We start from the raw sequence: 21,736 nt of genomic DNA, 5'->3' as shown, positions 1-21,736 counted from the left end.
CTACACACACACACTGTATTGATGACTGAATACAGGTGTTTTAAAGTGGAGACATTGGACTCTGGATAAGAAATAAATAAAATTTCAGTTTTTAAAATTACCAAGGACAGTAAAAGATAAAGCAAATGTTTTCCCTTCAGCCCTGAGCTGGTACTTTGTTCCGTTCTTAACACCCTCCTCCCCGCTCATCCCTGTGACAAACGGGCCTGGTACTGTGCCCTGAGTCACGCGTGTCGGGAAGGTCCGACGTGACGTTGTGTTAAAGAAGGTCGGTGCTCACCCTCCAGTCCGGCCAAGGATCCCCCTGCCCCTGGAGAGAAGAGGGGCACTCACTCAGCCCTCGTCTCTCCCCAGGTACTACCATGGCACGGAGTATGAGATGGACCTCGCTCCCCTTGAAAGTCCCACGCATCTCATGAAATTCCTGACCGAGAATGTGTCTGGAGCCCCAGAGTACCCAGATGTGCTCAAGAAGAATAACCTGATGAGCTTGGAGGGGGCCGTGCCCACTCCGGGCAAGGCAGCTCCCCTCCCCACAGGCCCTGGCAAGCTGGAAGCTGGCTCTGTGGACAGCTACCTGCTGCCCACCAGTGACGTGTATGATAACAGCTCCCTCAGCTCCTTGTTTGAGAGCATTCATGGGGTGCCACCCACACAGCGCTGGCAGCCTGACAGCACCTTCAAAGATGACCCACAGGAGGTGAGGGCCCACCCCCATACCCCTCACAGCATCCCTGGATATGTGCATGCATGTGCAGAAGGGGAGAAGACAGTGAGGAGATCAGAGGTTTGGAATCCATGGGGTGAAAAGTCCTAGAGCAGAGGCAGGTTTGCCATGTACTGTTGTTCCAGTTGTGCACTAAACAACCTGCACAGCTGTATGGAGCAGGCCCGGGATGAGGCCCCAGCAGCCTGAATGTGGCCATTTATTCTCTCTGAATTGTGTTTCTCTGCAGTCACTGCTCTTCCCAGATATCCTGAAAACGTCCCCAGAACCCCCGTGTCCAGAAGACTATCCCAGCCCCAAGAGGTAACTCAGCTGCTCTGGAACTTTGGCCACTTGGGCAGTAGGCCGGGGGCTACAGACAGAGCCTCATACTGTCCCCAGAGTAGCCATCATCAATGAATGAGAAGAGGAGAGTGAAGGCACATGAAAGGAAAGAGACTGACTTCTCCATTTGTTTCCTGGGCTGGCAAGGGGCTCAGAGCCCTGTTTAAAACACTGAGGTTCTGAGGCACCTGGGTGGCTCATTCGGTCAGGCTGTCTGACTTCGGCTCAGGTCATGATCTCATGGTTCGTGGGTTCAAGCCCCACATCGGCTCTCTGTCGTTAGCACAGAGCCTGCTTTGGATCCTCTGTCCCCCCCCCCCCCCACACATCTGCCCTTCCCCCGCTTGTCTGCCCTTCCCCTGCTTGTGCACGCACGGGCGCTCTCTCTCTCTCTCTCTCTCTCTCTCTCTCTCTCTCTCAAATAAATATTAAAAACAAAAACAAAACAAAAAAACTAAGATTCTGTTGCCCTTAGTCTCCCCTATGGTTTTGTCACCCCTCAGGGGTCTCTCTGGTTTCCATTATTTGTTATTCAGCAGGATTGTGGCTCAAGGAAACCACTAAATAGAAACTCCAGGGACGCCTGGCTGTCGTAAAGCATGCAACTCTTGACCTCAGGGTTGTAAGTTCGAGCCATATATTGGGTGTAGAGATTACTTAAAAAGAAAAATAATTTTAAAAATCTTGAAGAAAGGGAGGGAGAGAGAGAGGGAGAAAGAAAGGAAGAAAAGGAAGGAAGGAAGGAAAGAAAGAAAGAAAGAAAGAGGAAAGAAAGAAAGAAAAGAGGAAAGAAAGAAAGAAAAGAGGAAAGAAAGAAAGAAAAGAGGAAAGAAAGAAAGAAAAGAGGAAAGAAAAGAAAAGAGGAAAGAAAGAAAGAAAAGAGGAAAGAAAGAAAGAAAAGAGGAAAGAAAAGAAAAGAGGAAAGAAAAGAAAAGAGGAAAGAAAGAAAAGAGGAAAGAAAGAAAGAAAAGAGGAAAGAAAGAAAGAAAAGAGGAAAGAAAGAGGAAAAAGGAAGGAAAGAAACCAAAAGTGTGGAAAACTGAGGCCCAGGGAGGTTGAGTGATTTACTAGGTCACACAGCAAATCCATAGCACAGCCTCAGGCTCCCTGCCCCACTGCCCTCTGGGATACTCCTGCCTGGGAGCTCCGCCTTACTGTCCTCACCCTCTCTTCCCTGCAGTGACTTTGAGTACACCCTGGGCTCCCCCAAAGCCATCCACATCAAGTCAGGGGAGTCGCCTATGGCCTACCTCAACAAAGGCCAGTTCTATCCCATCACCCTGCGGACCCCAGCAGGCGGCAAAGGCCTTGCCTTGTCCTCCAACAAAGTCAAGGTATGTTGCCCCTGGAGCAGCTTGGGAAAGGGGTAGGATGGCTGGGCCAGCCCTGCCTGACAAGGACCCTAGGATAAATGTCCATTGCCACAGAGTGGGGGAAACTGAGGCAAAAGGGCAGGGGTACCAGACCAAGGCTCTGGGAAGGGTCAGGGGATGCCCGGGCCTCTCCAGGAGGCTGGGAGTCACTGTGGCTGCTTGTGCCTGCAGAGTGTGGTGATGGTGGTCTTTGACAATGAGAAAGTCCCGGTGGAACAGCTACGCTTCTGGAAGCACTGGCATTCCCGGCAACCCACTGCCAAGCAGCGTGTCATCGATGTGGGTGAGAGCCCACTCAAGCCTCCTCTCTCCATCTCCCTCTCTTCTGCCCTCCCCCCCACAATTTCTCTGTCACACACACACACACACACACACACACACACACACACACACACACCCCAATCAGGTCTTGAAGTGCCCTTTTCCCCAGCCCTCTGTGATCTCTGCAGGACTTCCTTCTGACCCCAGCCGCCTGCCTGGCCCCTGTCTCCAGGTCATAACTATGGGGTTTGCAGGGATTTGCATCTGTTGGCTGCAGGCTGTGGCCTTTTACTGTGTTGCTTTGGGATAAACAGTGCCCTAGAGACCCCAACAGTGTTGGATAAATAGACCCCTGGCCTGCTTGTCCCCACGGGGGGCTTAGCCAATTGAGACACAAATGCATAAGACAAGAGAGCAGGCAGCTGGTGCCTGGGAAGGTTTGAAGGGCGGTGCGAGAGAGCTCTGCTCTGGGAGCTGGGACCTCAGGTCTGTCAGCAGCTAGGGGGCCCGGGGAAGGGGCACGAGGTGCCGCCTCATCCCTGCCCCAGGCCCTGGGATGGGACACGTAGGAGGCACAGCCCATCCTGGGGCCTCAAGGTTCTGGCTCCACACTCTTCTGACCGTGTGACCTGTGTCGCCTCCCCTTTCCGAGCCTCAGTTTCTTCGGCGGTCAAATGGAATAAGGCCAGCCGCCCTGCCTGCCTACGTACTGTTTCTTCTGCCTGGGAGCACGTGTACCGGAGAACATGATATACATAGGGGTGATTCTGTGACTTAACTGAGAGGCTACATAGCAAGTGGGTAGGAGCCTGTGTTCAGGGGCCAAAGCTGAGCTCCATTCTTGCTGTGCCTTTTTTTTTTTTGTTTTTGTTAGCTGTGTGACCCTGGTCAAGTGACCCGACTTCTCCGAGCTTCATTTTTTGCGTGTGTAAACTGCGTATACATAGTATCATTGTGAGGATTAACAGAGGGCTCGCCACATTGACGTGTTCAATAAACGGGGTGGTGGTTCTACCGTTTGTTTGATATTCCTACCACCATCACTGCCCTTATCACTACTACTAGTATTTTATCTGGGAGATCTCCTCAATCACAGTCCCAGTGAGAACGCTAACCCCCACCCCAAAATCATGAGGGCCCTGACCTAGTTGGCAGAGTTAGGGATTCTCTGTGGGGTGTGGGCAGATCTGCTTCCCAGGTTGGACCTCAGTTTTTGCATCTGCAACTCAGGGCGCAGCAGTCAGTCCTTCCTTCCCCCTGCTCACCTGCCCCTGCCCCCCCCCACCCCAATTGAGGGATGGTTCTTGGGGAAGACAGTACAAACACCTCCCCACCACGTCCCCAAACCCCTTTCCTCCTGACTCTCCCGGTCTCCTGTGGTTTCAGCCGACTGCAAAGAAAACTTCAACACCGTGCAGCACATCGAGGAGGTGGCCTATAATGCATTGTCCTTCGTGTGGAATGTCAACGAGGAGGCCAAGGTCAGTGTGTGGCTGTGATGGGGCTGGTCACTCACAAGTCCCCAGGTGGGCACCTGGGATTGTGGCAGCCGCTCTGATGAGGGCGCCTACGGAGGAGGCAGGGCACACAGCACTGGCTCTAAAGCCAGAAGGGCTAGGCCTACCTCCAGCTCCGTGACCTCGGACTGGCACCTCGGCCATCAAATTGGGGTGCAGTTGTAGCACCCACTGAGAGGTTGACGGGAGGATCACGGGAGATTAGTGGAAGTAGAGCACAGTCCGGCACCCAAGCGGTGGCTGCCGTTACGAATCCCATCCACCCACTCACCAGATGGGAGAACTGAGCCTCGTGCAAGGTCACACGGCAAGCCACCGAGGACACCAGCTTCCCTGACTTGCAGGCCGTCAGTGTGGCAGGAGAAACGCTTTGGAGTCTGGTAGATGAGGCTGAGATCCGTTACGTGGCTTCCCGCGTCCGTCATGAGGGAAAGGAGTCCACCTCCTGGGGCCGGGGTGGGGATTTATTCCATGGGATCATGCGTGTCTAAGAGATGGGCCCGGCGCCAGACCCACTGGAGAGGCCTGAAAATGGAGCCTCTGGTGACTCTTTCATACCAGCCATTTGGTGCCTAAGGCCAACTTTCCATGTGCTTCCGGGCCTCTCTGTGCCCTGGTTTTCTGTTTGGAGAGCCGGCACCGTGGACAGGGCACTAGTCTGACATTCGGGGACTGGGTGACATTCAGGGACTGGGTCCCTTTGCCTCCTTGGGCCAGGCCTGCCCTATCATTCCACGGTTGGGTCCAGCCCTGGCAAAAACATTTCTGGCCTAGACAAGCGGGGGAGCTGGGTCCTGTCTCCCGGCTTGCCTCATGGAGCGGTCCAGGCCGCCGGGAGGAAACGGAGCTGAAGGGGCTCCGAAAACACAAAAGGAGGCACAAACGTGAGGGATTATTATTATTCAAACAGATGCCAGGGGCCAGAGGAGGGACTGGGGCCTCCAGTTCGGGGAGGCGGGGAAAGAGTTTCGTAGGAAGGGAGAGGAGGGTTTCGGTTGGGATTTTCTCACAGCCTCTTAAGCCCCCAGGCTTGGGTCTCTCTCAGGTGTGAGCTGGGTGGGAGCTGCATTAGGGCTGAGTTGGCTGAGGGGGAGGTATGTCAGGCATGCGCCCGCCCGGGGGCCTGGCCCCCCACAGCCGAGGAAAGAAGGGGATCTGCTCAGGCACCGCACCCCACCCCTACCTGTGCAGGTCAGGACCACTTCCGAGGGAAATGTCCCAGAGAACAGCGGCCAGTCTGGAGTGGGGTCTGGCCCTGGCGCCCCACGGAGGAGTGGGTCAGGCAGACAGTCGTCAGGCGAGCTTGGCAGGGAGTGCCCAGCTGAGACTCACCCCAGACTGCCGTCAGAGTTGGGCGGAGGCTTTGGGTTGAGACCCCAGCCGTCCCACTCCCCATGACAGGCCACTGCGTGCCAGGCCCACTAGGTGCTCCGTGCACCCCCTGTGTCCCCTGGGGAAAGCTGGCATGCCGCCCTGGGCACAAGTCTGTCCATCTGTAAAAGAGGTGGTGACAGGTGCCTTCCAGGGGCACCGTTTCCCAGGCTCGATATGCAGGGCGGTTGTGGGACGGCAGGGCTGGCCGCCGGCGCAAGCTGTTTATCCAGCTCCCCTGTGTGTCCCCAGGTGTTCATCGGCGTCAACTGCCTCAGCACAGACTTCTCCTCGCAGAAGGGGGTGAAGGGCGTCCCCCTGAACCTGCAGATCGACACCTACGACTGTGGCTCGGGCGCTGAGCGCCTGGTGCACCGCGCCGTCTGCCAGATCAAGATCTTCTGTGACAAGGTGGCTGGGGTGGACGGGCCCTCTGCTGGGCCCCGGCGGGGCGGAGGGCCAGCCCCCACCCTCGCGTCCTCCCCAGCCGCGCGGGGTGTGTCGGTCTGTCTCTGCTTCTTGCTCTCCAAACACCTCTCTCCTGTGTGTGCTCGTCACTGTCTGCCTTGGCCCCTGTGTGCATTTTCCCCGGTCTCTCTGCGCTTCTGTCTCTCATCTCTGTCTCTTTCTGAAGATCTCTTTCTAGACCTCAGCATCTCTCCGTGTCTCTTTCTGTGTCTGTCTCTCTCATGTTTCTCTTTCTTCTTCGCATCCCTCTCTGACTCCACTTCCCTCTTCTCTGTTTCTCTCTCTGTTCCTCTCTCTCCACATCTGTTTCTCTCTTGTGGCCCGTACTGGCCTCAGACAAGGCTGGGCTGGGCCGCGTAGGCTGGGAGCTGGTGCTTTCCCATCTCCCGGTCTCACTTTGGAAAGAAAGCAGCACTGGATGGCTGGTCCAGATTTAAGATGCAAAGCAGCCAGCCCCTCCCAAGGCCCTGGGTGACCCCCTTTGCCCTCTTCCCGGCAGGGAGCAGAAAGGAAAATGCGGGATGATGAACGAAAGCAGTTCCGGAGGAAGGTCAAGTGCCCCGACTCCAGCAACAGTGGTCAGTGGGGATGAGTCAGGGGCTGGGCTGGCCTGGGGTGAAGGGGAGAAGGAGACTGGAGGGCAGAGGCTTGGGACGTGAACAGAGGGGCCTCGGACGCAGTGTCTTCCTTTCCCCAGCAGGTATGAAGGGCTGCCTGCTGTCTGGCTTCAGGGGCAATGAGACCACCTACTTGCGGCCTGAGGCTGACCTGGAGACCCCACCGGTGCTGTTCATCCCTAATGTGCACTTCTCCAGCCTGCAGCGTCCCGGAGGGGTGAGGGTCTTGGGCCAGAGAGCGTCTCGCCCCCTGGGTGGGGTCTGATCAGCACAGACCAGTGAGGAGAAACCTACCACTCAGCCACTACAGACCAATTTAGATCTTTATAGGCCCCAATGTATATATATTTTTAAGTTAATGAATTTATTTCGAGAGAGAAAGTGAGTGGGGGAGGGGCAGACAGAGAGGGAAAGAGAGAGAGTCCCAAGCTAATGCAGGGCTTGAACTCTCGAACCGTGAGATCGTGACCTGAGCCGAGATCGAGAATCAGACTCTTAACCCACTGAAGCACCCAGGCATGTTCCCCCCCCCTACCCCGCCTTTTTTTTTTAACATCAAGATGCAAATACTTGTATCGAATCCCAGGGGATTAAAAACATGGACATACATCCATATGTAACATTAGTGAAACTTTTCTACTGGGGAGAAGAAGGTTAACGAAGAAATGGATTTCATAACCACCAAAGCGTTCACACCTGGGGCACACACGGAGGTTCCGAATTTCTGAGCCCCAAATTAGATTGCAGCTGACTCAAAGCTGTGTGGATCACGATGGTCGCGGCAATGCCCGCGAGCGCTCACTGTGCACCAGGTGCCGCTGTCGGCACGGTCCACGTGCCGGCTGCGTTAACCTTCACTACCTCCCCAGGAGATCGATACCACGACTCTCCCTGGACTTGTGGGCTGGACGTTGAGGCGGAGACCAAAACCACACGGTACATGGCAGAGCCAGAGTGTGGACGCAGGCACCTCGGCTTTAGAAGCCACGCCCGGGAATTCTAGCTGTACCACCTCTCAGGCCAGTGAGCCATCCTTCGAGGGAGACACTGCTGTCCTCTCCACTTCCCAGATAAGGCCACACCATAGCTCAGTGGCAGAATCGAGACTCCAGAGCCTATCTAGTAGTTTGCTTCCATATTAAACAGTCTGACTATTTCCTGCCATTGAGGTCCCTCCGTGGAGGTGGGACTGTTTGCAGAAACAGCCCTTGCCCTCCAAGATGCGTTCAGTGCCTTGACCTCGAACAATAGGAGATTCTGGAACTGAAAGAGCAGGCAGTTCTTTTTTTCCTTTTTAAGTTGATTTACTTATTTTGAGAGAGAGAGAGAATAGGAGCAGGGGTCAGAGAGAGGGAGAGAGAGAGAATTCCCCACATGGAACTCGACACGGGGCTCGAAGCCACGAACTGGGAGATCGTGACCTGAGCCGAAACCAACAGCCAGCTGCTTAACCGACTAAGCCACCCAGGTGCCCCGAGAGCAGCTAGTTCGGATGTGGCCCGTGGTCCACACTTAAAGGCCTCCTGCGTCCACCATCCTCCCTTCACTGCCCCGCCCCGGAAGCGCTCTGTGGCCCCACAGTCAGGTGGCCGCATCACCCTAGTGTCTCCCCAGTCAGAGGCCCCGAGTTGGGAGATGACCGCTCTCGGGATTGAAGGCCCTGTGGCCAGGCTGACGGCTGCTCTGTGGGGAAGAGGGAGGCACCCTCGCACCTATGAGCCTGGGGACCCGCTCAGTCCCGACTCTGCCTCCTGCTGGGTGCGTTCCTTCCGGAGGCACTCACCAGGCCCGGTGCCTCACCTCACGGAACCAGTGATGACTGCCGCAGACAGTCTCTGGAACCCTCCGGAGAGTGCCCTTCCCCCCACCCCCCTTTCCCCTGTGCCTCAGCTTCCACTGCCCTGCATGATGGTGTGCAGTCCCGACCCTTCTGGGCGAGCTGGGGCTCAGGTGGGGCTCATGGAGTTGGCCGCGTCCCTTTAGCACCTCCAGGCTCAGTCCCCGACCCTTCCACTTGGGCTGGATGTTCCCTTTCCGCTCAAGATCTCAGCTCACCTAGGAGGACTAAATCTGAGCAGAATGGGCTGGAAAGCCATCACAACCGCATTCCCCACCTCACCCCCACAAAGATTGTGCCCCCTCCCCCCAGAAGGCCACCAGCAGCAGAAGGCCCCTCTCATCTTCCTGCCTGCATGTGATGGAGAATGTCTTCTCTCTTCATTGCAGGCAGTGCCCTCGGCAGGTCAGAGCAGCTCCAACAGGTAAGGGCCTCACCCCCCCACCCCCGCCTGGCCCCCTGCTGCTTGTGCTGCCCCCCAAGCCAGGGCCTGGGCACAGAGGAAGCAGCCATGGGACTCTGCTCCCAACCCCCAAGCTACATTCACGCTCCTTTCTCACTGAAACTGCCTGCGTTTTTATGGGTTTGTTTTATGTGAAAAGCTGGCGAATCTCTGGCGAGACACCTGCTTGTAAAAAGGGAAAGAAAAGGCCTCTGAGATGGTAGCACAGATTTGGAGAGTTAGGAGGGGCCACAGTGCTGGAGGACCAACTGAGGGGTCCACACACACACCCCCTCCCTGACTTGAGGAGGGAGGGAGGCGCCCCGAAGGGCCCCATCCTCCCCTGTGTCAGCCTAGAGACCTGTCCGAGGGAAAAAATGGAAAAATGGCCTCGTGGGCTTGAGGCAGGGATGGGGGGCCATGTGAGAGGAAAAGAGCACATAAGAAAGCACCTTAGTGTCGATATCAGTCTCTTCCCCCATAGACAAGGGGTACTTTTCCTCTGGTGCTTTCACACCGAACCACAGTGCCAGCCAGCCAGGCGAGCAGGGGTTATTGCCCGGCTTTATGGATGAGGAAACAGAGACTCAGAGAAGTGAAGTGACGTGGCCAGGCTCACACAGCTCTTAAGCAGCAGAGGTGGGCTGGAACCTAAGCCTGTCTTCCTCCAAATCCCACAACGCTTCCCCCTCTCCCCGCCTCACATCCGAGTGGATTCTCCCGAAAAAGAACAACACGCTGATGATGAAACAAGAGTCCGTATTTACTGAGACCCAACTGTGTGTCACACGCTGTTCTGAAAGCAGTTTGTATGACGTCCTTCAGCCTCACAACTTAATGAAGTATTCTTGTCCTTACCTAATTGTCACCCCATTTGATAGAAGGGGACACTGAGGGACTAAGAGACTCATCCCGAGTCACCCAGCTAGTGAGTGGGATTCGAACCCAGGCAGTCCCACCTCCAGAACCTGCTGCTTTCGCCGCCGTCCTCCTGCGCTGTGCCTACCCTCATGGGGTTTTCTGCACATCTGGGGCCCCTTCCAACTCTGGGATCCCCCGGATTCCTCACGAGCCCCTCCCCGTCACCCCCCAGGCTGCCTCTGAAGCGCTCCTGCTCACCCTTCGCTGAGGAGTTTGAGTCTCTGCCCTCCAAAAAGGCCAAGGAAGACGATCTTCAGAGAGGTACCCTCACTCCCGGCCCATCTGTTCTCTGAGCCCACCGCGTGGCCCCCAGCCCCCCACGGGGCCTTCCCCAAAGCCTCGAATGCCAATCCTGGCCCGGCAGCCGGGGCGGCACCCACCCAGCAGAGAGGGCGCAAGGAGCTCTTTGGAGCTGGATTTGGGCCATGACTTGAGGGTGGAGTGGGGATAAGGGTGACACGCAGGGTGCTTGGAGAGTTGACAGTGGAGCCGGAGGTCTTCTGCCTCCGCTGGCCTCGTGGGCATGTCCCTTGTTGGGCATCCCACAGCAGCTGGGCCGAGGCAACAGGTCCATTATGTTGGGCAACCCCCCCCTTCTCTTCTGGGGTGGGAACAGCATTGGGTTTCCATACCTGGCTTTCTGGCTCTGACAGCCTAAATCTGTAACTTCCTGGGAGAGGGGGATGTGCCCACACCTCGGGGGGCTATAGCTGATCATCAGGAAGAAACCGGCCAGCAGCCAAGATCAAAGGCTCCTGGCAACCTTGCATGGAGCCTCGTACCGCACTTGGTGTTTAAAATGTCATGTCATTAATTCCCCAACACCCCTGTGAAATAGGGGGTGGAGCCACCTCCATTTCCCATTTGGATAAAGTGAGGCTCAGTGATGTAACAATATCTTCTTCAAGGTTACCTGGCTGGCAGGTGATAGAGCAGGGATTCCAACCTGCCCAGATCAGCACAGTCTGAGGGGGGCCTGCAGAGCCCGTGGGATTTCCCATCTGGGTACAGACCTCAGCGAGGATTTGCCTTTCCTGCAGAATTCAATCGAATGCCCGAAACGATACTTTTGAAGATTCCCCCATTCCATGAGGTATTCCCCGGCTCATTGACCCTCCCCTCACCACTAAAGCCACCCTTTTGCCTCTCAGTTCTGTTGTATGTGCGGAGGGAGACCGAGGAGGTGTTTGACGCCCTCATGTTGAAGACGCCAGACCTGAAGGGGCTGAGGAATGCGGTAAGAGGCCCTGGGACCCCGCCCAGCCCTGGCCGGACCCCACTCTGAGTTCCTGTCCCCACTCTTCACCACACAGTTCTGATTTCCCACAGGAAGCCTCTGAGAAGGAATATGCTGGAACCCTGGCTTTCTGATGGTCCACCTGTCCCACCCCATTTCAGGGGGGCCTGCGGGCCTGGCTGGTGGGGGCGTGCCTCTGTGATGTTATCTCGAAGCCAGAACCCTGGCCCCACCCTGGGAGGCACACACACCATAAATCCTCCCTAATCTGATGGCTGCTGTCTGACAGGGCAGAGCTTTTTGTTGGCTTTGCAAACCTGTTTCTGTTTTAATGGGAATGAAACCCAAAAAGGCCAGGCCCCAGAGACTCTCTCTTTTCTTTTCCAGGGGGCCTCATTCCTCTCGCCTGTGGTTGGCTGGGGGGCACTGGCGGGGGCAGCCAAAGGTGGTGTCTGGGCAAGGAGACCTTCCCCAACCCCCCAGATTGCCAGAGCGGGCAAAAGAGCTTTGAACAAAACCCACAGCAGCTTTGTGCCTCAGCTTAAAACCGAGCAAACACAAGCCTCCACCAGGGCCGGCTGTGCTTAAAGGTCCAACCGCAGAGTAAAGCCAGACAGGTCCAAGATGCCAGGCGGGGGGGCGGTGGGGGTGGGGGGAATGAATCTAATAATAGCACCAGCTTCCTTTTACTGAAGACCCACTATGTGCCAGGCGTCGTGTCAAGCGAGCTGCGTTTGCTAGCTCACCATATTCTCTTAACCCTGAAAAGTGGGTACCATCATTATCTCTTCATTTCCCACAAGGAAACGGCCTTCCAGTGGTCGGGCGACTTGCCGAAGTGACAGAGCTACCATCCAGCCCAAGCTCTCTCCACTCGGCTATCCCCTCCTGGTCACTTCACATACCGTCCACCCTGCTTGGTCGGCACCAGCCCCAGAAGTTGGGCTCACAAAAGGCCACTAACGTCACTTGAATATTGACTCAGAATCTTTGGGCCGGACAGTACCTAAAAGGGTCCCCATCTGGTATCTGAGCTCTCTCCCCAGGCGGGTACCCGCTCTTGACTCGTGTCCTTCCAGGAATGGGGAGCTCACCGCCACACGGGGCAGCCTACGCCGTCTTTGTACAATTTATGGTTAGAAAATACCTAAGTCCTTTCGAGTGAATGGAGATCTTCCTCCTGGAAGCTTCTAGCCATATAGCCATTAAAACAAATAGCCTAAGAACTTTTCTGGACTGGAGGGATCTCCGGCAGGGCGGAGAATAACCGAGGAGCCAAACCTGACCCTCTTCCTAAAAGACCCAGAGAGAACGTCCGTCTGAAGCCCTTGGTCTGAGGCTCGCCGCAGCCAGTAACGCCAGACTGCAGAGTAACCTCTGCCCGAGCCTCTCACCAGGGCACAGGCCCAGCGCTGGGCCCTTCGTGTAATCTCGGTCCCTGCGCAGGACCACGCTGTGTGTTTACCCCGTTATTGTGCCTGTTTTGCAAACGAGGAAGCCGAGGCTGGTGACCGGCTCAGAGTCTGCCCTCCGGGTGGTGGTGCTGGGACCAGACCAGACCCATCTGGCCCGGAGGAAACTTCCGGTGGTCTGGGAGAAGCGGGCTGGCTCTCACGGCCACACTCACGGGCCTCGGAGCTGCAGGTTCTTCGTCTGCAGAAGGAGCACCCGTGATTTGGGTCGTGACGGTTGGGATGGGGCAGGAGGACCAGGGATCCAGCTGGGCCTTGGTTGAGCCCAGCATCCTCCCCCATCCAATGGGGTTAGTAATTCCTGCCTAGAAGGGGGCAATATTTCGATAATCCCCCTCGCGACAGGGTGGGAGCGTCCCCACCACTCCCCTTCTAAAAGGACAACAGTGAGCATTTATGGAGGCCTTCCACCGCCAGGAACCGACCCAGGTGTTTTACACGGGCCAGATCGGTCACGTGAGCACCCCTGTGAGGTAGGCACTTCGACCGGCTTCCCCAGCTAGTTTGCCCAGAGTCGGCAGCTGGTGAGCGGAACCCGCTGGAACAGTGTGGTTCTGACTACAGGCGAAGGTTGGGGACCTGGTGGCTGCTCTTTGGGGTATTTTACAGCCACTAAACATGCAGTTTTTCAGGAGCTTGTTGTGATGCGGGAAGGCTTATAACATACAGTGTTAACTAAAAACAGTTCTATAAAGCTGTGTGGAACATAAAAGATCTGTACACATGGCCAAAAGATGGGAAAGGGCACACCCAGATGTCAGTAGCGTTTATCTCTGAGAAACAGGATTAGGGACTATTGAAATTGTCCTCTCTGGATTTTTCCACAGTGTGGATGTATGTTACATTCATAATCAGGAAATAAAAAGTCCTAGTATAAAAGGCTGGAATGGATCCAGTCTGGGCAGCAGACAACACATCCCCTACTGTTTTCTTCCAGATCTCTGAGAAGTATGGGTTCCCTGAAGAGAACATTTACAAAGTCTACAAGAAATGTAAGCGGGGGTAAGTGCTCATAACAGCTCTCCCTCCCCCTTCCCCCTGTGCTGCCCCTTTCCCTCTATTTTATTTTTTTTATTCTAATTTTTAATATTTACTTATTTTTGAGAGAGAATTCACGTGAGCAGGGGAGGGGCAGACAGAAAGTGGGGAGAGAATCCCAAGCAGGCTCTGCACTATGAGCGCAGACCCTGACTCGAGGCTCAAACCCACGAACTGTGAAATCATGACCTGAGCCGAAACCCAGAGTCAGATGCTCAACCGACTGAGCCACCCAGGCGCCCCTTCCCCTTTCCCGCTAAAAGTGTTGGCTCTGGGAGCTCCCAGCAGGTGTGCTCTGCCTGGCCCATGCCAAGCAGCATTTGTACTTGGCTTCGTGGAAAGGATGAGGGGTGTGGGGTTGGGTGGAAAGCCCCCAGTCAGGCAAGGCCACCTGCAGAGACCGGACATTGAACACCACCAGGAAGGAAAGGAGTGGCAGACTGATGGAAGGGTCTTTGTAGAGACCACAGGTGGAGGGGCAGCACAGGTTCAAAGATCAGAAGACCCAGGTCCAAGTTCCGAGGCCGCTGGATAGCCAAGTCATTTGATTATAACGATGATGATAGTGACCACCATTCACTCGACTATGTGCCAGATACTGGGCTATGAGTAGCTCACTTAACTCTCACAGCCACACTATGAAGTAGACACCCATTACCCATGCTTCACAGATGGGGAAATTGAGGCTTGGAGGTGATAAGGAATATCCAGGAGCAGGAGCAGCAGAGTAACGGCGTGGAGGCAGAAGGGCCCAGCAATGTGGCCACAGGCTGAGTCAGGGGGGCCAAGAAGGGCAAAGCTGCTGATGAGTCTGGAAAGGGGGTAGTGATTGATGTGGTTTTGAGGGAGCCCCCCGGGGATGCTCCCCAGGCCTCCCGCTCAGGTCTGGATGAGGCAGCAGAGAATAAAGCTTTACCTTGCAGAGGGTCCAGCCGTGCGGGACCTTCCATATGTTCCTGGGGATTAGTGCTAAACACCACAGCACCCTTTGCTATCTGCCCGGGAGATCCCTTGGCAAGGGGAGACGGAGGGCCATGTGGTGACTGCCTTCCCAGGTTTGGGTCCCGTGGTCAGAGCCAGTGAGCTGGACCTTCACGGCCCTTGTGAACTGAGTCCCTGCACCTGCCCAGCCTGGGGCCTCGGGTTAGCGAGGAATTGTCAGCGCCATTCCCTGCCCAGAGGACCCACTCCCAGCCCTCTGCACACAGCGCAGACCCCATCCTCTTGCTCTAGATGGTGTAGCTCCAGCTGCACTTACTAGCGGCCCCCGGAAGGTGCTTGGGCATCGCCCCGTGGCTACTGACTACGGGCTTTCCTTTTTAGAAGGCTTTGCAAAGCCAGGCAGGTTTTGTTCCCAGGCTGAGGCCCCGTCCAGTCAGGCCCGGGGGTTGGCCTCTAGCCCTCCCTCCTCTTTGGTTCCCAGCAGCCTCCCCCAGAAGGGCAGGGGGTGGGGGGGGGCGGTGTGCGGTCCTGTAGCCCCTGGAGAAGGATCCGTTGGGTTTTGGTTGTATGAGCGCCTAGGGTTTTGTTTTGTTTTGTTGTTTTTTTGGTTTTTTTTGCGCCTAGGGTTTTTTGTGGGCTTTTTTCTTCCGAGTTTCGGTTTCAGATTGGGGCTCACATGTTCTCTGGGACGGAATCCACCTCATAGCAGAGGGCAGGCCCTGCTTTGCCCAGACAAGCCCAGCCCTACTTCCCCTTGGTGCCAGTGCCCACGCCCCCCAGCTGCAGCGGCACCTGGGCCACCAGCCTCCCTGACGGATGCCACTGCAGGCTGCGCTGAGGGGCTAGGAAACGTGTCGGTGTGATTTGGGGGTGGGGGTACGCACGCAAGGATGCCCCAGCCCCCGTGGTAGATGATAGCGTCCACGTGTGGAGCACGTCCTGTGTGCCAGGTGCTGGGCTAAATGAGTCCCAGGCATAGTTCGGTGTGATTATCTGTAATTCTACAGATGAGGAAACTGAGGTTCAGAGTAGTTAGTAACCAGCAGAAGGAATCCCGGCCTGTCTCCAGCCTGTGCATGCACCCATTTTTTACCTCGCCTCCTGCTTGTTCCTCTAACTGCTAAGTGAAGACCGTGGCCAGGTCTTGTATTTGCCTAACCCCGTAGCCCAGGGCATCACTCAGCGGCCCTTCAGAAGCACCCTACACCCCCCACGCTCGCAATCATGAAAACTTCAGATCTAGCATCCTCTGAGATGCTTAAATGAGAAGAGTCCACAAAAACGCTTTGGGGAGAGGAGATGCCGGGCCCATTTTCCACCGCCCTCAGCGTCAGACTCACCTCCTCTGAGGAAGAGAGAAAATTCTAATCGATGGCCTAGTTTCTTTGCACAGAACCCTCCTGAGAGTCCCCTGGACAAAGGTAGATACAATCAGCTTTACAAGCACCACTGAGTGATTGAAAGATTAACAAATACATTGTTTCCCCGGCAGCTGGCCAAGCGTTTCAGGGGAACCAGGACAGAAGACAGCTAGTAGCTGGCAAGTGACAAGAGGCCCACATTCTGGGACAGTGGTTCCCAACAAGCCCTGCCCCTAGGGCCCGGTTGTCACTGACCTCTGAAGGGAAGGGGTCTGAGGGCTTGTCTGGGATCCCCTGTGTGTAGGTGTGCACTCGGGGCCCGCGGGGAGCCCGGCAGGGGAGTGGGAGGCAGGCAGCCTTCAAGTTCATGCACGTAAGGCACACAGGGCCTGGCATCTAGAAGCCCCCAGTAAATACCACTATCCGAATCACACACCCGGCTGCCAGCAAAGCGCTCACCCCTCTGGCCCAGGCCCGGCCTCCTCCGGTCTGTTCCCAGCCTGCAGCCCCCGGACGAGGATCCCTCTGTGAAAGGAAGGAACGGCTGACAGGACCTAAGGAAGTGGGGCGCCGTAATGAGACACTGACAGTCAGCACCCCACCCTGGGCAGCCTGCGCCCAGACCTCCTTGCTGGAAGCAGCAGCGTCTGCAGAGACGGCCCGACACAGGCCATAGGCTTAGGCTCGCTGCTTCTGTAAGGTCTCCATCCTCCAGACCCGGGGACGATGGGGACAAGGCTACCGCCTCCCCGGAGCTTCCCCTGGAAAGCCAACAGCTACTTGCCGGAAGCAGGGAGCAGTAACGTGAGATCCTCAGCCCCCCGACTCCCGCCCCACTTGAAATAACCTTGCGGCCATCTAACCTCTTTCCCAGCCCTGGATTTTGCCTTCCTTGCATATGCCACTTCCTAACTTACATTCATAGGGTTTTTGTTTTTCTTTCTAAAAAACTGGTACAGCAGAAAGAAACCGAAGTCTGGATTCAAGTGCAGTCTGCCATCTGTTAACTGTGTGACCCCTGTGCTTCTTTGAGCCTCAGCTTCCCCATCTACCCACTGGAGTAACAGGGTTACAAAGAGTCATTTTCTCGGGCCCTACTAGATTCTGAATTCCTGGAGGGCAGGCTCTAGGATCTCTGTGTGGCCCTTGTTCTTGCTGGGCCTGCACATGGAACGGCCTTGGCAAACGCTAGTGGGGATGGATGAGTGGCTGCAGACACTCAACTCCGTTACAAAGGGAAGCTGGTGTGGTCAGGTCAGGTCACATCTTGCTGGGCTCTTCATCGGGGAGGCAGCAGCCAGAGGGGTGTCCTCTGGCTAACACCGTGGCCTTGACCCTCTGCGGAGGCCCACGGCGTGGAGGCTTGGTCCCGCTCAGGTTGGCCCAGGTCCCTGCCTGGAGGGTGTGGGGAGAGAGGACGGAGCCCCTCAAGTCTCTTGTACCATCTGTGAGATTGCAGCTTCGTGGGGGTGGAACTGAGAGGGCACTCGTGTGGCACCTGCCTCTGGCTCAGGCGGGCACATCTGAGTGACACAGTGCAGCCTCCCATTGAACCCAACCACACTGGTCCACCCACCACACCTCTTGTGCTCGAACTCTCGCTTTGTGCCCGAGTCCTCGGTCTGGCCTGGTGACCAAGGAACACCGCATCTTCCACACATCTCACGTCAGCTGCTCGAAGTGTCCACACTCGTGTGTATTAGGAGAGGTGGTCTGGCGCAGCGGTGGCCGTGGTTGGAGGTGTGGCTCGGCCACTTGGGGATCGTGGCCTCTGCCGTAATGGGGGACAGTGAATACCCGTCTCTGTTGTTCTGACGGTCAGAGGGAAAGTCCAGGAGGTGCCCGAAATGTTGGCACCCAAGAGGTGGTAACCGTTACTGTCATCCTTGTCACCCAGCAGCCCTGAAGCAAGGGGCCTGCCACATTCTAGACACATCTCTTCTCTTCCAGAATCTTGGTCAACATGGACAACAACATCATCCAGCACTACAGCAACCACGTCGCCTTCCTGCTGGACATGGGGGAGCTTGATGGCAAGATTCAGATCATCCTGAAGGAGCTGTGAGGCCCAAGCATCCACACCCTCAGACCCCGTGGGGTGGCTCCAGGCAAGGAGCCCCCTGGGGAGTGGCCCATGCCGCACACAACCTCTCCTCATGCCCCAGTGCTGTTACTTGAATGCCCTCCCTGAGAAAAACACACCACAGACCCACAGATGTCAAGGTCAGGAAGGGACTCAGGAGGTGTCCTGACCTGAACCCCATCTCATGCTTGAATCTACCCTGGACTTCCTGCCAGCCCCCGCCCAGCCAGAAAGAGTGTCGTCCTGCTTAACGTTCCCATAGCCTGTCTCCTTCTCGGAAGACCCTGCTTTCAGTCCATCGCCTGGTTGGCCGTTCAGATGGTGCCAGTGGACCCTCCGACTCCCAAAGCCGACTCGACTCCTGTCCGGCCTGCATTCTTGATTCTTCCATCAACTTCAGACTGAGGATCCCTTACCCTTTGGTCAATTAACTTGAAAACTCTTTCGATTTTCAATGCAAACAACTTTTAAATGTTACCATGGTGGAAACACTCTCTTTCTCCCGGATTTCCTTGATACAAGTTGTAAATAATAGAGCTGATTCATTGGAGTGGCTGCTGTATAAAATAACTTCCATGCCTGTTCACTGATGTACACATTTCTTATTTACAATTTTCATTTATGTTATATATATATATATAAGTATATATTGTATATATATGCAACATTTTATATTTTTCATGGATGCATTTTTATCATTTCAACAAATGTGTATTTCACATTCTTGGACTATTTTTTTTTAGCTGTTATTCAATTATGCATTTTGTATACTCACGTGGTATTTAGTAATAAAATTCTACCTATGTATTACTTCAAACGCTACACTTGTTCCTTCTGTGGAAGTCTTCCCGGAAGAGAGGGCGAAAGCAGATTGGGCCCGCCTCCTCCTCTGTCCTGAGGGTGCTTTACCTGGGCTCGAAGGCTGGTGGTGAGAGCTGGGCACGGGCGAAGCAGAGGTGCCCCCGGGAAGGGAGTGGGATCCTGATGTCGAGATCTGTGTCTCACGCCGCCCCACAGGTTGAAGGTCAAGACCATAAGACCACTGACTGGAGATGAAGAAGTCCTGGGAAGGACCTCACCCGGGGCGGAGCCCCAGGCTGGGAGCCACGTGACCGGAGTTCTCTGCCAGCTCCGCCCCCACGCTCTGGGCCTCACCATTCTCCCCGCAGCTGACTCAGCAGCTCACAGAAGCTGGTGCTCCCGTCTCTTCCCAGCTTCGTGGTCAGTGACATCATGCTGGGACGTTGCCCGGGGAGCATTTACACCACAGACATTGACAACGGCTACAAATCAAGGCCTTTATTCCCTTTAGGGAACAGACGACAAACCTGCCCTTCCTTCCTCCTTTGCCCGCTTCCTAGCGCACGACCACCTCTGGGCCTCAGTTTCTTTGGCTCTGAAATGAGGGGCGTGGGTCTACGCCGGTCATCTGTAACTATCATCTTTAGAGCCCCAGAGCTCACCGCTGGGTCTCAGAGGCCACCTCGAGGTGGGGGAGGGGAGAGCGGCAGCTTCTGAGGACCCTCCAGACTTCAGACCCGCTTTTCCCCTTTTACACGTAAGGGTTTCCCATAAACTTCTGTCTGAACAAAACTTTTTAAAAGGTTTGTAAACCGCAGATGCCTCCAACTCTCAGCTCTGACAGCCAGAGCCTGTGGTCCTAATTCCCACCGCCCTGCCTGGAGTCCGCACCAGGACTAGGGTCCCGCCAGTGAGCCAAAGAGCTCAGTAATCAAGAGAAATCAACACAATGTGTTGCTTTTTTTTTTTTTAATAAAGGCAAAAAAAAAAAAAAAATCCATGATGAACAAGATATCAAAATTTTGAAGCCAGGATCAGCATCACTGATGTTTCCTTTGGCCTCAGCCACCAATATGGCCTGCACGGCACTGCTCAGGGGACCCTGTGGGCATCCGGAGATGCCGTGTCCACTCCCACCCTCGCCGCTGCTCTGACACCTCCCGAGAAGTGAGAGCAGGATGACGTGTGAGGATGGAAGGACAGAGTGTGTGCGGAGTGCCGGCACATCCGCGCGCCAGAGGTGCTCAGCATCTGTTCGTGTCCTTCCTTCAGAGCTTCCTGCCGGCTCCCCGCCCCCCTCCCAGAAGCAGGCTGGGAAGCAGGCAGGTGATGCTTCTCGACCTTGGTTGGCACCCTGGAATCACCTGGGCAGCTTTTATCCCTCTCCCCACCGGCCAGACCCCACCCTGGAGCACTTAAATCAGAATTTCTGGGGGTGGGCCCAGACCTCAGAACTCCTTAAAGCACCACTCCACCCACCCCCGTGATTACAATGTGCAGTCAAGGTCCAGAACCACTGCTCTAGAGAGGCCATAATTATACAGGCCTTGAACTTGAAGCCTTTGTCATCCGGCAGTGTCTGGCCGAATTAGCACCCACAAGGAATCGGTACCCGTGCATAGCCTGCTGCAACGTTCGGGAAGGGAGCCGGGCAGCTCCACCCATACCCGCACGTGGCCAGCAGCCACCAGGGCTCAGTTCTCCTCAGCAAAGCCACCACATGATGAGACCAGGGCCGCTGGTGCCTAGAAAGGCCGTGGGGACCTCAAAGAGAGCCCTGCAGGGCTTGAGGAAATTCAGCCCTGCCCTCAGAGAAGTCAGGGGGCAAGGGCAGCCCCTGAGCCTGACAGCTGCCATTCTAGGACTGTCTCTTGCTCCAAAGAGTAAAAGGGGGAAAAGGAGTGAAGGAAAGTCCTTTGCAAACAGGAGTCACTTTGGAAAGGTGGCTGTCAGCGGTGGGGAGGGCATCCCCTGCCTGGTAGCTCTCCCCTAGATGGCAAGTTGCCAGTGATGGGGGGCAAGGGAATGAATGACTAAGTGACAGAATGAGAAGAAAGGAGGGAGGGAGGGCGCAGGGAGGGAGGAGGGAAAATAGGCAAACAGCGGACGGGCCAACAAATGGCCAGAGTTAAGCAATTAAGTGTATTTACGAGACCCTCACTACCCTAAGTGTGGTCCACGGGCCAGCAACATCGGCATTGCCCGACAGCTTGTTAGAAATGTTTACACCTAAAACGAATACAGTGTGATAAGGTCAATTATATCTCAATTAAAAAAAAAAAGAAAATGAAATGCAGGCTCTCAGGCCCCACCACAGACCTACAGAATCTGCCCTTTAACGAGATATCCAAATGATACGCGTGCCCACTAAAATTTGGAAAATACTTTATTCAGCTATCAGTGTATCCTAGCCCGAACTACACACATTATAATCACGCTGAGAACTTTAAGATTTTAATAATCCCTACACACAATGTGGGGCTCGAACATGCAACCCTGAGATCAAGAGTTGCATGCTCTACCGACTGAGCCGGCCAGGTGCCCCTACTAAGAACTTGAATAAAGATACCAATGCTCAGGGGGCGCCTGGGTGGCTCAGTCGGTTGAGCCTCTGACTTCGACTCAGGTCACGATCTTGCAGTCGATGAATTCGAGCCCCGCGTCGGGCTCTGTGCCGACAGCCTAGAGCCTGAAGCCTGCTTCAGATTCTGTGTCTCCCTCTCTCTCTGCCCCTCCCCTGCTTGTTCGCACACTCTCTCTCTCTCACTCTCTCTCAAAAATTATTAAACATTAAACATTAAAACAGAAAAAAAAGATACCAATGCCCAGGCCCAGACCCTACCTCAGATCAGTTAAATCAGAGCTCTGAGGGTTGGGGCCTGGGCAAGGCTATCTCTGTAACAGCTCCCAAGTGATCATAACAGCCAGGGTTTGAGAATCCCTG

General features: G+C 55.3%; 1 protein-coding gene across 1 annotated transcript in view; it reads left to right on the top strand.

The window, feature by feature from the left end:
- Window positions 1-18,674, top strand: part of GRHL3 (grainyhead like transcription factor 3) — a 31,601-nt gene extending 12,927 nt beyond the window's left edge. Inside the window, exons 4-16 of the mRNA XM_047084803.1 lie at window positions 355-700; window positions 957-1,030; window positions 2,232-2,385; window positions 2,596-2,707; window positions 4,072-4,166; window positions 5,826-5,984; window positions 6,541-6,619; window positions 6,742-6,875; window positions 8,885-8,919; window positions 10,031-10,119; window positions 11,010-11,095; window positions 13,505-13,569; window positions 17,859-18,674. Of these exons, the coding sequence (XP_046940759.1) occupies window positions 355-700; window positions 957-1,030; window positions 2,232-2,385; window positions 2,596-2,707; window positions 4,072-4,166; window positions 5,826-5,984; window positions 6,541-6,619; window positions 6,742-6,875; window positions 8,885-8,919; window positions 10,031-10,119; window positions 11,010-11,095; window positions 13,505-13,569; window positions 17,859-17,973 (1,543 nt within the window). The 3' untranslated portion in view covers window positions 17,974-18,674. The remainder of the gene's footprint in view (window positions 1-354; window positions 701-956; window positions 1,031-2,231; window positions 2,386-2,595; window positions 2,708-4,071; window positions 4,167-5,825; window positions 5,985-6,540; window positions 6,620-6,741; window positions 6,876-8,884; window positions 8,920-10,030; window positions 10,120-11,009; window positions 11,096-13,504; window positions 13,570-17,858) is intronic.
- The last annotated feature ends 3,062 nt before the right edge of the window (window positions 18,675-21,736 follow it).

Source organism: Lynx rufus, unplaced genomic scaffold (assembly GCF_022079265.1).
Source record: "Lynx rufus isolate CCGP_SWC_20201006 ecotype Redwood Valley unplaced genomic scaffold, mLynRuf1.p SCAF_2, whole genome shotgun sequence".
NCBI classification, from domain to species: domain Eukaryota; kingdom Metazoa; phylum Chordata; class Mammalia; order Carnivora; family Felidae; genus Lynx; species Lynx rufus.
This window is presented reverse-complemented; position numbering and strand designations above follow the sequence as displayed.